General features: G+C 35.2%; 1 protein-coding gene across 1 annotated transcript in view; it reads right to left on the reverse strand.

Moving 5' to 3' along the window:
- Positions 1–1244: 1244 nt before the first annotated feature.
- The window catches only part of LOC103610672 (cadherin-like and PC-esterase domain-containing protein 1), a 30480-nt gene continuing 13698 nt past the window's right edge, over positions 1245–18026 (reverse strand). The window contains exons 8-10 of the mRNA XM_008594786.1: positions 15776–15962; positions 14507–14675; positions 1245–2617 (exon numbers count right to left, since the gene is read on the reverse strand). Coding sequence (XP_008593008.1) covers positions 2597–2617; positions 14507–14675; positions 15776–15962 — 377 coding nt within the window. The 3' untranslated portion in view covers positions 1245–2596. The remainder of the gene's footprint in view (positions 2618–14506; positions 14676–15775; positions 15963–18026) is intronic.

Here is an 18026-nt window from a genome sequence, read left to right on the forward strand (position 1 = left end):
AATGCATTCCTTTCATCAAAAAATTTTTACAGATTTTATATTTTATGATATCAAGATGATGCCACTAAGACTTAACAAACAAGGGTATGGAGGCTAGGTACATATTTTAAAGAAGAAATAGGGATCTTTTTAGTTAAGGAGAATAGTCAGCAAATTTGCATCATTCATTTTTTAAATTTAGAAACGGAGATTCTGCATTAATGATTTTCTTAAGAATATGGAACTGGCTTAAGGAACTCAGTAAACATACCTAGATCTGGATTCCAAAAGCCTTTCTACATAAGGTACAACTAGAAACTGCCAGAAGGTTTGATACCTGATCCATGGGTTCCCATCCTTACTCTGTCACTGACAGGCAATGAACCTTGGCAAATTATTGAGGTTTACTCATACACAGGTGAGGTGATGGACATCAATGATCCCCGTAACTCTGAAGTTTAGTGTTGACATTGGAACACAAGACTCACAAATGGCCTAACTATGAACACAGCTGCTGGGTGCAGAGCTTTTGGTCATTCCCATAGCTACAGACAGGCTCTGCTCTTCGTGCCCTTCTCTATCAGGATCTTCCCCATTAACAGCTTTAGCAGCTCAAGCCCATCCCCCACACATAATTATTGCAGTGCTCCCTGGTGTGCTTGTCCCCTTCCTCATGACCCTCCCACTACATTAATGATATCATATGTTAAGTTGGATTTCAAAGGCTCCCTATAACTTAACCTCATTGCAAAAAACTGAGTACAAATTAACTTTTGGAACTAAAGCCTTTTGGAAAGCATATACTTATTTGCACGGTCTTGTTTTGGTGTGTCAAATAGTGGCTAAGAGGACAGTCTGTAAGTAGCAGAGCTTTGGAGCCGGGCTGCATGGATTCAAAAATGGGCTCTGCTACCTAAAAGCTATGTGACCTTGGCAAGTTCTCTTTGTCTCCACTTCTCCATCTGTGAAATGAAAATTATGAAAATATCTGCCTTGTAAGTGTTTTGTTTTGTTTTGAGAACTGAGTTAGTAAATGTAAAGCAATTAGAATAGAACCTGGTACATAAAAAGTGCTCAATAATAGATACTATGCATTTTAAATGTTCTCAGTAGGGACAAATCTACGATCTGTGAAGATATATTAGCATTTGGGAAACATCCACAAGTCATTTGGAACAAATTCTTATTTTAAATAAGTGGAGGAGAGTTTAGCAGCTTGGGCTGAAATTATGATGTGAATATGGAGAATGAGACTCGTCTTCTCATTTAGCTTATTATGAGTTATGAATAAGTTTATTGGCTTTTGAAGTGACAGCTTTCAAAATGATAGTACTTTTCTACAGATTATACATGCAAAAAAATCAAACTATGTTATGATTTTATCTTGTACCTGACAACATGCTGGTAACGTCATGCTGCTCATTTATAAAAACAATACAGAGAACATTGATCTTCTCACCCTTAATGGAGTCCATTGGATAATATCTATGAAGGATGTTCCTGGTTTTGGCAAAAAAAATACTTTCCCTCTTTTTGTTAAATATTTGAATTCTTAGTCTCCCAGCTGAGACTGCTAATATGATGACAAAATTAAATATACAACTGTCAAAATTAAAACACATATTCAAGGCAAAATTTACATTTAATTCTGAAATCTTGGTTTTATCACAGTTTCTACAAAATTTATTGTATAATTTAGCACATGTGGTTTGTTCTGCAAAGCCCTTAATATTTTTACATCTTATTAAATCTAAACCCAAATATAAACAATTTGAAAATCTCCAACTGCTAGACCTCAATAGGAAAAAAAATAATAAATAAAGACCCATGTTTTAAACTTTCCTCTTATGCCAACCTGAAAACATATTTTATTTATTTGCCTTTTTTAAAAATTGTGTTTTGCAAACATGTATACTGATCTCTTTCTGTGCCCAGGTGCTTCCAAGATCTTTCCAATATTAACTCAATTTTTCCTTAAAACTTCCCATAAGGTCAATTACTATATCTATATGACAGATGAGAAATTTGCCCGAGTTCTCCAACAAGTAAGTGGTAACCTGTGACTCAAATCCAGATTGCACAAATGGTATTTTGATCTAAGTATTTAAGAGAGATTATTTCACTTAAAGAAAACTTCTCTCTTCCTGCTATTTCTTAAACCTTTGAAACCCAGTTCTCTAAACTTTATCAGGAATTTAATTTTAAAATAACCTGTGAGGTCAAGAATCCCACATGCAATATTTATTTTCAGTATCATTAAGTCTGGAAAGATCATCCTGAAGCATGCAGGAGGCGGTGGAGGGAGGGATGTGGAGGAGGCAAAAGCAGAAAACTCAGTGTAAGTCTGCACCACATTGCTAAAGAATGAGGTCCTGAAGAGCTGGAGGGCCACTGGGCAAAGAGGCCTGTACTGCTTTGAAGAGTGAGGTCATGCTCAATGCTTTAAACTCATCAGTCACGATTTTAAAAGAGATGTGGGTGAAAAAGAAAAAAATACAAATTAGCAGCATTTCCAAAAGAACTTAAATATGTCAGGCAATAAAGTGTCCTAATTCTGTCTTCAGGGAACATATGTCAAACAAGCTTGTAGTTCTGCAAGGAATACTCCATCCCCCATTCATGTTCCCACAACACATGCCTATTGAAAGAAATGTCACAGTTAGTCAAATGCATGTGGAAATTTTCTTAGCATTATCTAGTTGAAACATTGGGCCAACCTTTCTTTGAACACAAAACAATTTGTTACAGCCTTCTGAAAGAAAGCACATCAATGGATTTGATTAATGAAGACAATGTAAATGGTCTACATGATATATTACTAAATTTCCCTATGTTTTCAGAAGCACTATTATCTACATCTCATAACCACCTTCTGATCCTAGAAAGTAATGACTAGGTAACACTTTGTAGATGTTTATTTCTGAGGCAAATATTAGGTTTGGTGACATTTTGCTTTGAGAAATATAACCAATTGCTGATTCTCTGTGCTAATAGAAATACAGTCATGTGTCACTTAATGACAGGGATCTATTCTGAGAAATGCATTGAACGATTTGGTAGGGTGATTTCATCATTGTGCAAACATCATAAAGTGTACTTACACAAACCTAGTTGGTACAGACTACACTATATAGTGTAGCCATGATAATCTCATGGGACCACCGTCATATATGCAGTCTGTCATTGACCAAAACATCATTACATGGCACATGACTGTAATTGAAAGACTACACATAATTCTAAAAAGTTATATTATTATATAGACACTATCTTATTTATCATTAAAACTACAAGTGAAACAACGCATATAAATAGTTAATGCAGTTGTCAGAACAAAGTAGATGCTCAATCAATTGGATTTTAATCATGTATATTTATGCCAAATATGAAACTATCTTTATTATGTTTTCTGCTTCTACTGATATTCTAATTCATACTGTGAGTTAGTAGGATAGGAATATTGTACCTGGAATATTTCAAATCTCTAAAATTGTATACAGCATTGGGTGTATATATACATTATTTCTGAGACAAGGGATCAAAACTTTCATTGGATATTCAAAGGGGTACATCGCTTTCTCCAAAAGGTTAAAAAATCACTAGCCCAGAGGAATCATTTGCTTTAACTTGTCCTATATATGTCCAAACTGTGTTGTTTGATAAAGCCGAAAAATGTCGTTTTTAAAATAAATCATGCTCTAGAGTTGGTTTGGTTGTGGGAGGAGGACTTATAAAAAATGCCTTACCTAGTACAAAAGGTCTCTTCCTTCTCTCACTACTATCCTCGCTAGCCTGGTATATATCATTGCCAGAGCTAGTTTGACTTGAGAAATGGAAAAGAGAAATGGGAAAATAGAAAAAGAGACAAAATATTTAGGGGCCCTTTGGAGAAACTAAAGCCCATAGAGAAGTAGTGACTATTAGGTTTTGAAGTCATCAAAAGGAGACTGCCTTTGCTTTCCTTTCAGCCACAATCTCCTTCATAGCTTCAAATGTCACATTTGAAATCCAGTAACTCTAAGAGAATATTTCATTTAAAAACTTTTTAGTGTTACTTTTTATTTCCCTGTCCAGATGAGAAATCATAAGACCAATTCTTAAAATGCCAAAACATAAACTACTGAAGGCATGCAGAAGAAATTTGTACTAGGAGAAACTTCTCTGAATGCTGTCGGAAGCCAGCAAGATCCAATTTTCCTCAATGCTGCTGCACTAATTGTAAAAGTTTGTTTCTTCAAGTAAAAGAAGCAGATGTGACTTAGAGAAACATGGAGAACACATGTGCCAAGCCAAAGTTTTTATTTAAATGGTGATTTATCTGACCATAAGTGACATTAACTCATGAAGCGAATGTTTAACATCACTCTTTTGCACCAACACAGAAAGATAATTTATACAAGCCTGAAATAAATCATGAATTAAAGAACATACCCCTCTCATCCTCACTTGCTTTTTAAGAAAACTAAATGCTAAACAATTCTCAAGCCTTGGATGAATGTAGATTCTTACTGGCCACTGAGGAGGCTATACATTCAGAACGTCTGGATTCACGTATTGTTCACGGAAATATTGATTTGCTTCCCTGGGCATTATGTGAGCTCCTGAAGAACGCTGGTAAAGGATAGCTCAGTCCAAAACACAGAACATGAAACACCTGCAAAGGTTAAGTGTTTACATCAAGGGCACTTAACAAGACTTGAAAGAATGCCTACAGCCCAGGTCACTGATGGTACAATAGATGCTGTTGCTACAGAGCCATCAGAGTCAAGTGGAAGAGTAGGGCCAACTTCTCTATTAAGCACAGGAGGCACAGTGCCTATGGCTCACAATACTTTTAAGAGCCCATGAAAATGTTTGGATTTCCTTTAAAAGTTAGAAGGAAAAAAAGACCTTTTCACTCAAAGACAATAGTCTACATATGTAGCATTAACATATTCATCTTTATATCAACAGAGTCATAAAATATAATTTGAAGTATTTTTTTCATGGAAGAAGGAGCCACAAGACAAAAGTGATTGGGATCCACAAATGTCAGGAATACAACCTGTGGAACAGCCCAGGACACTCACTGTCGCTTCTAACTCCCAACCAGTCCTTCCTGTCCTTTGCAATTCCAGCATCCTCAGTATTATTGGCTCCTGCTTCTTTAGCTGTTCTCTATCTTGCTTTCCCCTTCTTCTTCTCTATACCCTGGAGGTAAAGCCTCGAGATATATCTACATATACCTCTAGATAGATATAGTAAAATAGTTTGATGATGATGATGATGCTAATTCAATACTGACTGAGCACCTAACCGTGCACTAGTCTTGTATAAAACTTTATTTTTATTATCTAATTGAATCCCCACAATGGTTCTGTAAGGTAGGTACTATTACCAGATCTATTTTTTTTTAAGGTAAGGAAACTAATGCTTAGGGAGCTTGAATGCATTGCACTATGACACACAGCTAACTAGACCAGTTAGAAGCAGAGCTGGGGCCACAGCTCAGGCTTCTCTGATAGCAGTTAATGGCATGAGTTTAGGAGTCCATGCCTTTTAAACAGTAGTTTAAAAAAAATGGCCTGAGATACTATGACAGGGCGCAAACTTTGCTGTGATCAAATGATTTCAACAGAGAAATCTGACCCTCATCTTCTATATAGAGCAAGAGCAAAATCTGACTTTCACAATGGAAACACTCATGTCTACATGTTAAAAAAACTAAATGCAGTATTCAACCACTGCATTCAGGTATCTACTTAATTTTATCTCATTAAAGGCAGGCAGAAGGAAAGTATCTCAACACAATAAAAGCTATCTACTACACCACCGCCAATAACATCCTTAAGAACAGGAACAAGACAAAGATGCCCACTCTGACTGCTCCTATTTAACATAGTATTGGAAGTACTAGCCAGAGCAATCAGGCAAGAGAAAGAAATAAAGAGCATCCAGATTGGAAGAGACAAAGTCAAACTGTTCCTGTTTGCAGGTGACATGATCTTATACATAGAAAAACCTAAAGACTCTACAAAAAAAAACCTCTTAGAGCTAATAAATGATTTCAGTAAAGTTGCAGGATACAAAATCAACATGCAAAAATCACTAGTGCTTTTATACTCCAAAAACGAAGTCCCAGAAAAAGAAGTCAAGACAGCAATACCATTTACAATAGTCACCGAAATAAATAAATAAATAAATAAATAAATAAATAAAACAAAATACTTAGGAGTAAACTTAGCCAAGTTTGTGCCTACAGAGTTGGGGGAAATATTTGCAAACTATGCATCCAACATGGGATTAACAACCAGAATATACAAAGAACTCAAATAACTTAGTAAAAAACCTAAGTAACCCATTTAAAAAGTGGACAAAGGAGCTGAACAGGCATTTTTTTCTCAAAGGAAGAGATACAAAGGGCCAACAAAAACATGAAAAAATTCTCAACATCACTCAGCATCAGGGAAATGCAAATCAATACCACATTCAGATATCATCTCACCCCAGGTAGACTGGCCATTATCAAAAAGACAGAGAATAACAAATGCTGGTGAGGATGCAGAGAAAGTGAACCCTCCTACACTGTTGGTGGGACTGTAAATTAGTGCAGCTTTTAAAGAAAACAGTATGGAGTTTCCTTAGACAATTATAGATAGAACTGCCACATGACCCAGCAATCCTAGTGCTGGGTATATACCCAAAGGAATGGAAATCATCATGTTGAAGAGATACCTGCATTCCCATGTTTATTGCAGCTCTATTTACAACAGCCATGAGTTAGAACTGACCTAAATGTCCACTGATGAACAACTGAATAAGGAAAATGTGATATATATACACAATGGAAATTACTCAAAAATCTGCCATTTGCAGCATCATGGATGAACATAGAGAAAATTATGTTAAGTGAAGTAAGATGGCACAGAAAGAGAAATACCCCATGTCCTCACTCAGAAGTTGGAGCCAAAAAAAAAAAAAAAAAAAAAAAAAAAAAAAAAAAAAAAGAAAGAAAGAGAGAGACACAAAAATCACAGTCATTCATTGAACTTTCAAAAGGAGAGAACAGAACTGAGGCCAACAGAGATGGCAAAGGTGGAGAAGGGTTCGTAATAAATTGGTAAAAGGCCACAAAATATGATTACAATGTGTGAGGTTGAATATACTAATTTTCCTGATTTGAGCATCACATATTGATATTCAGTGCTGTACCCCATAGATTTGTACACTCATGTTTCAATATAGATAGATAGATAGATAGATAGATAGATAGATAGATAGATAGATAGATAGATAGAAATAAAAATTCTGCATACTGAAAAATATTTTAACGACTAGTAGCATAATAATATTCTGGCTAAGTAGAATTCTAGAACTCAAAATATCTAATCCTAGTTTAAATATCGGACACCAATAAACATATTCAGATGTTAGAATATTGTGACATAATAATAAATATATATATTTGGTCTGATTTCTGACACAGGGATCCTAAAACCCTTGTAATTTCCTGACTAATAGGGATGCTAGGAGCATCTTTTGTTCTAACATTTGATCTCTGACCCCAATTTCTGACACAGGGCTCCTAAATCCCTTAGAATTTCCTGGGTGATAAAATCATCTTTTGTTCTAATGAGGCAAGTCTTGGTGGGGTTCTGGATAGCTTCAGGATGGGGACTGGTCACCAGAAAGACCAAGTCATGATTAGAAGCTTAAAAGTTTTAGCCCTATCTTGTGTCTTCCAAGGAGAGGAGAGGGGCTGGAGATGTTAATAACAGATCATGCCTACATGATGAAGCCTCCTTAAAAATCCCTAAACTACTGGGTTCAGAGAGTTTTCAGGCTGGTGAACACATGGGAGGGTAGCATGCCCAGGGAAGGCATGGAAGCTCTGCAACCCTTCCCCACACCTCAACCTATGCATCTCTTTCATTTGGCTGTTCCTGAGTTATATTCTTTATAATGAGCTGGTAAATGTAAGTAAATGTTTCTCTGAGTTTTGTGAGTCATTCTAGCCCGAGGAGGGGGTTATGGGAACCACTGATGCACAGCTGGTTGGTCAGAAGTACAGGTCACAACCTGGGACTTGCAACTGGCATCTCAATGGAGGCAGTCTTGTACGCCTAAGCCCTTACCCTGTGGGGTCTGTGCTAACTCCAGAAAATTAGTGACATTATTGAGTTGTAGGACACTCAGCTGGTTTCTGGAGAGTTGGAGAAATGATTAACGTGAGGGGAAAATCTACACATTCGGTGTCAGAAGTGTACTGACTACAGAAGCATTATGTGTGTAGAAGTGTTTCCCTTATATATAGTGTCTAGTAAAATGTTAGATATTAGATAGCTCTAAAATTTACAAATAAACACACTATTGAGGGATGGCTCTGATATAACATTCTCCACCAAAAATAAAGATTATGAGGACCTCAGAATTGTGCAATTAATTCAGAACATGATAAAAATTAATTAACATTGTATATGATCATGGAAATAATTTCTAGTCAATTAAGTTTTAAAAGGTTGCTTTCTGGCTGAATGAGTTTCCCAAATAGGTCAAGTAAACTGCAAGTACAATGAAGGTTTTAGATTCTACTTTACACGGTAATAATTAAGGGGATCAATTCGAAGTCAGCAAGACCTGTATTCAAATCCCATCTTTGCCACTAATTACATAGAAAGCTTGGACAAGGTTTCTAACATTACTAAAGCCTTAGTTTCTCCATATGTTTTTTTTTTTTTTAAAGAGGGGGATAAAAAATCACATACGTTCAGAGTTGTGGTGAACAATAAATAAGACAGGAAGTTAAGGTGCTTAACACAATGCCTTAGTGTAAGCTCTACAAATACTGCATTTCTACTACTGCCCCTCCTGCTACCATATTCCCCAACAGCACATAGCGCATTTCTAAGGACAAAGTGAATAAACCAGTTACTAGTTGAGAACATTTCACTATAGCATAGATTCTGTTGAAAAATTAAATCACATTCCTCTGGTAAACTGAAGTAGGCAAGGTAACAAAAAAAACCACTAAAATGGATATTTAATCAGCATTACAACTTTGGAAACTTACAGGTTTTTATTAAACAATTATTTATAAATGAACTTCTGTTATCTTACTGTGGATATTCACTATGATATCAGGCAACTATCATTTGAGCTATTTTATAACAGTCCTCTATGGTGTTGGAAGAATACAAAAAATAAATGAGAGAATTATAAAGCATTCCCAAATCTATGACTGGAGTTATTTACACATCATTTAATAATTCAGCTTTTAGATGACAAATTAATTTTTAAAAAATAAAGCAGAAAATGTCGGTTCTAAATGTATAGCTACATGCTGGACAATCTTTTTTTAAGTACACCTTTCTCTTTCCTTGGTAGTTTCCTTTCCATTTTAAAATGAAAGCTGTTTCTAGCAAATAGATCCATGAAACATGGTCTCCTAGGTTTCTGCTATATGACCTTTCTGTAGGTTTTATTTATGGCTGTATTCTGGCACAACAGTTTGGGGCCAAAATGTATATGAGACTATAGATCATCTATACAAATCAACTTCTGTGGATGTTATATTGTTATCTATGTAAAAAATTTTGATTTGAAAAGGAGTATTAAAAGAAATATTTCTCTCTATATATTTTCATTTCCTTAGAACGTAAATATATTTTATTAATTCCTAAACATGACATATTCCAGCCACAATAAGAGTTTATTACTTTCTAAATCCTTCTTCCTAACAGCAAAACATTACACTATTTATGAGTAAATCAAAATGAAATAACAGTCTAACCATGTTATATGATGTTTTTATGTTTCATTATGAATCATGTTTTCTATAACTGAATGCATATTTCTGATTATAATAATTACATTAGACAGAAAAGATGGCAGTTTAATGAGTAGAATAAAGAGCTGTCAAAATAGTATCACTGAATACAGAAATGATTAAAAATACAAGGAAAAAGAAGATAACAATGGTTCTCCAACATACAGCAGTGAATGATCACCTCTAAATTATTCACATTTCTACTAAATAGCCAAAAGAGAAGAAAAGCAGGGATTCTTATTTCTAAAACAGTGGTCTCAAGTGGGGTCAATGTTGCCCCTTAGGGGGCATTTGGCAATGTCTGTAGACATTTTTGGTTGTCACAACTTGATGAGGTATCTAGTGGGTAGAAGGCAGGGATTCTGCTAAACATCTTGCAATGCACAGTATAGCTTCCCAAAACAAAGAATTATCCAGCTCCCAATGTCAACAGTACTTAGGTTGAGACACCCTGGTCCCAATGTAGTTGTTTTACATCAGTCATGTAAATTAGTTCTTTCTCCCTCACTGGGAATAGCTAAAATAAGAGTTGCCTATGTGGCAATCATATACAAATTTCAATTGACATAATAATAATTGGACTATAGACATTAAATATACTCAAATAGTTCATTTTGACTAAGTAGGTACTTAACAATGTTTGATAATACAAATCACACAAAATCACTATTAACAAATTAATAACTTATCTTATTACTCCCCCAAATGTCACAGAAATTGATTATTTAATTGATCCGTATGCCTTATATTTGCTTCTCTCCTCTGTTAGTTTTTTGGTGAAATGGTTAAATGAATAGTTGATGTCTAGAAGGTAAGTGAGTGGGGGAAGGAGAAATTAGGAGCCTTGATTAAACATAAATTGGATTTTTCTTTGTTGATTATTTGAAGGTGTATTACCTTTTATGTTTGCTATGGTCTGAATGTCTCTCAAAATTGAACTTAGCCCCCATTGTGATGGTATTAAGAAGTGGGGCCTTTGGGGATGTGATTAAGTCATGAGGGCTCCATATTCGTGAATGAATTAGTGCCTTATAAAAGGGCAGGAGAAAACTAGCTCTTTTTTACTCTTCAGCTCTACCCCCATGTGAGGATGCAGCATTTGCCCCTTTTACTGTTTTTGTCCCTTCTATCATGTGAGGACACAGCAAGAAGGCCCTCACTAGACAACATGTCAGCACTTAGATCATGGACTTCCCAGCCTCCAGAACTGTAAGAATTTCATTTCTGTTCTTTATGAACCACCGAGTCTCATGTATTTTGTTATAGCAGCACAATGAAGTAAGACAATGTTTGTTTAGAATTTAACAATAAAGATCATTGGGCAAAAATCTAACTTAAAATGTAAGGAGAAAATTTTTTCCATGAAGCAATAAGTAAAATATAATTGAAGTTTAATTCATTTCCTTTTAGGTTTGTATGTACAGGCTTTGCAGAAAGAGCACCCTATCATTTAACCTGCAATAGTTCAACTCTGCCCTTTATCCCTAAGAATATAGTGATGGCACTATGGTTGTTGACAGAATAGAAAAAGAAAAGTTTAGAAAACCAAAAGTTTGTAAGTCTCATTATGTATATCTGCTTAGCTATTAACTTAATTTGAAAATTCTCAAATACCTGAGAATTGACAGGAGATTAGAAATTTTATCACTCTTTCTTTGTACTGTAATCTTCATCATGGTATCAACTTGCAGTGAAATCTAAAGATGCTAATGAGATTAAACATTAAAGAGAAATAAGGAAAAGGTCTCTGGATTCAAATTTTAACTGGAGCTGATGGTGAGAATATTCCACCTCTGCTGTTCACTTCTCTCAGCTCATGAGGCCACTTGTGCCTAGTTAAGTGTCTACAGCAATCCACATTATTCGTGCCACATTTACCTGTTTGTTCATCTGACAGTTTCTAAAAGAAAGACTTAAAAATACTAGTGCTTATTAGATACTTTTGCATGTCATAAAATACAATACTTATAGTGGGACCACACATAAACTTTAAATGAAGACCTTCTGGAAAACATTCTTATAACTGACTGAAATACTTTCCTGTAATCATCTGTAAGATTCATCCCACAAGAATTTTCTAATATTTTTCTTTGTATATATTATAGTAACAAATTCCTAACATAATCAATGTGTTAAAGTCATTGCATGGTAATTAACTTGTTTCTGATCAATACAATATTTGAGAAGGGAAGCATGTCTTGGAAGATAACAATACATACTTTCCCACTAATGCTCTTTTCTTACTTTATTGAGGTATGATTTATATACAGTGTATATAATTTACATATATCTAAATACACATGAATATTTTATATATTACATAATGTATGTACAGTAAATAGCACAAATCTTAAGTGCACAGTTAATTACATTTTTGTATATATGTATACATCACCTGGTTATATGTGTAACTACCACTCAAATCAAGACATGGGACATTTACCCAAGAAGTTCCCTTATGTTTAGAAGTACCCACACCTTCTAGGTTACCACTATTCTTATTTCTACCACCATAGATTAGTTTTGCCTGTTCTTGAACTTCATATAAAAGAAATACAGGGCCGGCCCGGTGGCGCGCTGGATAGTGCGCCGCTTGGGAAGCGCGGCGGCGCTCCCGCCCGAGGGTTCGGATCCCACATACAGACCGGTTTCCGCTCACTGGCTGAGCGAGGAGCAGGAGCAACACCGAGGGTTGCGATCCCGTTGCCGGTCCCCGGTCCGGTACGGGGGCAACACTGAGGGTTGTGATCCGTTGCCAGACATGGAAAAAAGACAAAAGACAAAAAAAAAAAAAAAAGAAATACAGTATATCTTTTTATGTCTATCATCTTTTTATCAATATAAAGTTTTGGACATTCTTCCATGTTTGTGTGTATCAATAATTCATTTATTTTTAAATATCTCGATAGTATTGCATTAGATTTATCTTCTTTCTTATTGAATTATTTTGAACTTTTAGCTATTAAAACTGATATGAAGTTTTTTTGTATACTCTTTTTATGGACATGGGACTTCATTTGTTTTGGGTATATAGCTAGAAGGACTGCTGAGTCATAGGATACATATATGTTTAGCTTTAATAGATACTGCCAAAGTTTTCCAAAGTAGTCAAACATTTTACACTCCCATTAGCAGTATACAAAAGAAAAATTGCTCCACAAAAAAGGTGAGAATACTTAGTTTGGAAATAATTATATATACAAAAAGATACATACATACTTACAAAAACACACCTCCTTATAGGTTTTTCTTCATTTTTTAAAACATTTTTGGCATGGCTTTATTATTAGTTTCCAAGTTCAGAAAAAGACTGAGATATAGCAACTCATATAAACAAATTGAAAAGTGGAAAACTGAGAGGAACATATTTTGAAGTCTTTTTCACCTGAGAGGAATGTACTTATGAATCTTCTCCATAATCTGGCCCAGTGTTTTCTCAACTGTGTTCCACAAAGTAAATATCAATGGCTATTCCATTAAAACAACATCAAATAAGTTTGGAAGTGCAGCACATCATGTATTCTTGTTTTGAAGGACCCCATTTACATGAGTATATTAAAGGTTCAGAGAAATCCTACAGTAAAGAAATCTACATAACTTTGTTTAATTCACTACTTCATAAACCTATTTGACCATGTAACCTTATTCTACTCTACCATTTTTTTAAGTCCACTCATTAATATCTTTCAGAATAATATTTTAGTCTTACTTTAGACCAATCTTTAGACCAATGTGAAATTCCCTTTGACTCAGTGGTAATTCATAAATTAGAGATATGTGCTCTTTAAAAAATAAAAATCTCATGAACTGGTACCCTTATGAAATAGTATTAGGCTCCTGGGAATAGTTGAGATAGTGGTGGGGGAGGGGGATTACTGCATTTGGCCATTAATTTTTTAAAAACATGGTATTCATACTACTCACTGAGGCTCCATCAGCTATTTCTCTCTTTTACTAACCCTCTGTACTTTAAAGCTCCTAGTAGCACAGAAATCCCTTTAACATGGCATAGTTGCAAGTATACTTTCTGAGAGGGCTAACAGATATATGATAAGAATACCAATTACTACTTTTTCTGGAATCACCTGTATTGAAGGGATATGATGTGAGGAAATATAGAAAGTTACATAGAATCCTAAAAGGGCAAAAACAGAGGAGAGAACCACCAAACAAGACAAAGTTTAGGGGTAATGTTCACCCTCCTTCAAAATCCACCAGGCTAAAGAAGGTATGTTTTGTTCATAAGAGAAACTACAGCCTTGATGAATAATTAAGGCATGAGAGATGGATGAGAAATTTATCTATCACAAGCAAATTTAATTTAATTTATCCAATAACTCTTCCATAAAATAGTTTTATAAATTTTCCTCTTATTCTTTAAAATAAATACCACTGAATCTAGTTTAAAATATCAAAAGTAGATCCAGGGATGAATCCAAGAAAAACAGCACAATTTAAAGGGGAAGTGTGAAAGCAATTTCACCACTAAGTGTGTACTCAGACTTTTTTTTTTAATATTAACCACAATAAATCCACTGAACGCAATGACTGCTGGGCTACCATGCTAAAAAGAACACTACTCACGATGAAGTGCCTTAGATATCTGGCTGGGACTCTTTCTCATTTGAAATAAGACCACGGTTTAGATTTAAAAGCACACAGTTTCTTGTAACAATTTTCATTTCGCATTTTCCATCTGAGTTGTAGATTATTACCACTTACCTGCACAAAACCACATGCTGTGAAGTCCTCAAACAAGGGTAGACTTGGGCGGTCTTCTCTATAAATGGTGAGTTTGTAGGTGATCAGAGTCTCACCCTGTACTGGAGATTCATCCACCACAAATATTGCAATCTTGTTCATTCCTAAACCCAGAGAGTAGTTAGCAAAGCTGGAGAGACGAGACAGAGAGAGAGAGAGAGAGAGAGAGAGAGAGAGAGAGAGAGAGAGAGAGAGAGAGTATGAATGTGGGACATTTATTTAGCCCAAACTGATTCATACATCAGTATTTATTAAATGCTTACTACGTGAATAAAAAACAGCTAATGTTTGTACAATTTCCTAAGGAACCTAAAATATAAAAATAAAATATTAAACCTCTATTTCACAAATACTTGGCTATGCCAAGAGTCATTTTGCAGAGCAAGTCATGTCCTCCATTAACTAAAGGGATAGAAACTAATATTTATTAACCACCTGTCCGGGTCATACATTATCTCATTTAATACAATAACTCTATACAAAAACTATGATTGCCCCCATTTTAAACATGGAGACCATGACATAGAACAGGTAAACAAATTGCCCAAAGTCACGTGGTAGGGTCAGGATTGGTACCCAGGTTGGTCTGATTTGAATCCTCTTTTCTTTCTGTTAGACTCTCTTGACTTCCAGGGATGTCAAGTGCATTTCTTTCCCTATAGCATTTAACCATGTGTTAGCTTCTTTGCTTTGGACATGGCATGTAATAAGGTTCTACCTTCTGTTCAAAATTACAAACAATAGAGTAGGCGACTTTCAAAAGAGTCAATAGAAATAAATCCCAGTGACAGGAAAGTTAGTGGTACTATGTCTACAAATTGTCACCAATGTGTTTAAGCAATCAATCCCTAAATATTCAAAAACTTGAGGAGCTGGGTTGAAGTAGAAAGAGGTTACTGTTCTGAAGAATTAACTCTTTATAGTCTAAAAACAGGAAGACAACAATAAACAAAATTTTTCTTTAATGGGTCCTCAATATTTTGTATAACAAAATCCCCTCATGTTACAACATTGCTACAAGATTAGTTACAAAGATCACTAATAGATCAGTAGAGCACCAATGTGTTCTTTTAAAACAGGTAACATCTGAAAAGAGGAAGGATTTCACGCCCTGGCAATCTCTTCACTGATCTTGTGAATCAGCTTTCCTGAACCACTTTCAAAGGTTGCATCAAATATCTGCTTTCCCCGTGTGATATCTCAGCTCAGCCCAGGTCAGCAGCTCCATACCTTGGCCCTGCCTGCTCATGCAGATGCACCTTGCACTGACACTTAGAAGTCTCCACTCCAATTGTCACTGTTACCACATCAAATGGGACTTCAGAGTAATAGTCTTTGATCTTTGGATTAAATTCAGGATTTAGCTCCAAGTGTGGATGTGTGAAGATCTGCTTGATATGACACAGTGTGTCTTTATCTGTTAAAAACACAAAAACAATGGCAAAGGAAAGACAACTGTGAAATGGATAAATATTTTAAAATCATATATGATTAAGGTTTGGGGTTTCTTTTCCTAATTCCTTTGAACAACTTCAGTGATCACTGCTGACTGTTCAGCACCCTGGTTAGAGCTCATTTGTAGCTTCAGCTGAATTTTCAATTTTGTATGAATTTGTTTCATATAACAGCTGTTGACTTTAGTTGGTGTTATACAGAAAGTATTTTTTGCTCAGCCCTTGAACGTTTAAAGGCACAGAAATTGAAAAAAAAAAAAAAAAGGTCTCTCCTGTGGATTGATAACATTTGTATGATCTTTACTGCATTTACCAAGCAACTGTCTAAACGGAGGGGATGGCTCTGTTGGGTGGCAACAGAAGGATACCAGCAAGGAATGAGGAATTCTCTTATTCTTTATTATTTCTGAACAGGGAGTATCATTAAACTGTGATTTGATTGACATAGTAGCTTATTGGCAGTAGGGTGGGGCAAAGAATGCAAACTCTAATATTATACCATCCACTCAGACAGAAAAATATTGACAAGGGCATCCTGAGACTCCTCTCCTCTTAGGATACCTCAGCCAGGGAAAGTACCATGAAGTATAAGAAGGAAAGACTATGCTCGGCTCAACCTTGGTATAGACCCTAGAATATTACCTCCTACCATTGATTCTAAAGCATTGTAGAAATAGATATTTCTTTTTGGTAGCCCAATTATTACATATAGTGAGAAAGAAGAAAAATAACTTTATAGGCACATACACTGGCTACTGTTAAATTATTTTAGTGTTAATGTTTAGAATAAACAAATTACCCAAAAGCTTAGCAAAATATTTTTTAAAGAAATATCTACAAGTATTTTGTTCCATCAATGCTTTTCAATAGTCAACAAAATTCTAGAAAGTATAAATATATAGAGAAAATGCTATAGAATTCTTGCATTGCTTTTATATAAAATACTCAGCGATATTTAACAACACAGCAACCAAAAAGATAACAGAATTCACTGCAGGACACTATAAAATTAAATTTAGAGAAACTAAATTATTCTGTTAACTACTATATTTCCCTCTACTTTTTTACAGCTAACACAATAATTTTCTTAAAATAAAATCTGATGATTTGTCTTCGTTTCTTTAGTGGTTTTTCATCACCTCTACAGTCAAATCCAAGCTCCTAATAGGGAAGACAAGGCATTTCACAATTCCTTCCTTGTCTTGCTCTCCAGTAGCATCTCCCATTATATACCAGACTTTATGCTTCAACAAGATCAAATTTTCTATTTTATTTTTCTTTGTTGGACATGGAGATGCACCACCAACCACGGTAATGTGTACCACCAACCATGTGGTGGCTTTACTCTAGTTCTGAGGACTAGGTGTCGGTATCAGCACAGAAAGAGAAATACCTCTTGTCTTCACTCATAAGTGGAAGGAGAAAAAGGAAGGAAGGAAAGAAGGAAGGAAGGAAGAGAGAAAGTAAAAGAGAGAAAGGCCACAACAAAACATTGAACTTTCAGAAGGAGAGAACAGACCTATAGTTACTAGGAGTGGGAAAAGAGGAGGGGAAAGGGAGTTAGAGAGTAATTGGGAAAGGAACATATAGAATAATTATGATTTGCAAGGATGAACATGCTAATAATATCAATTTGACCATTATGTACCATACACAAATACTGATAGTCAATTGCATACCCATAAATATGTATAACCAATTGTTTCAATTCAAAAAATAAATACTTTTTAAATTAAATTTTAAAAAAGGTTTTCTTTCCCAGCATTTTCTATATTTAAGGTACCAAGATAAGCACAGTTAAAATAGGATATTAGTCATGAGATTTGATTTAAATGAATGCTCCAAATCCAGCAAAACATTAAGCAAACTGGAGTCGGAATATGGACTGTGGTTTTAAGAGGACCATTGCCTAGGCACAGAGGGAATACAAATACTTCTGCTACACTTCTGTGCTCAGAACTAGCTAAATGAGTAACAAGGTAGAAGATCCTTTGTCAAAATAGAATACAGAAGATGTACTTTAATTT

This window comes from Galeopterus variegatus, unplaced genomic scaffold (genome assembly GCF_000696425.1).
Source record: "Galeopterus variegatus unplaced genomic scaffold, G_variegatus-3.0.2 Scaffold11554, whole genome shotgun sequence".
NCBI lineage: Eukaryota > Metazoa > Chordata > Mammalia > Dermoptera > Cynocephalidae > Galeopterus > Galeopterus variegatus.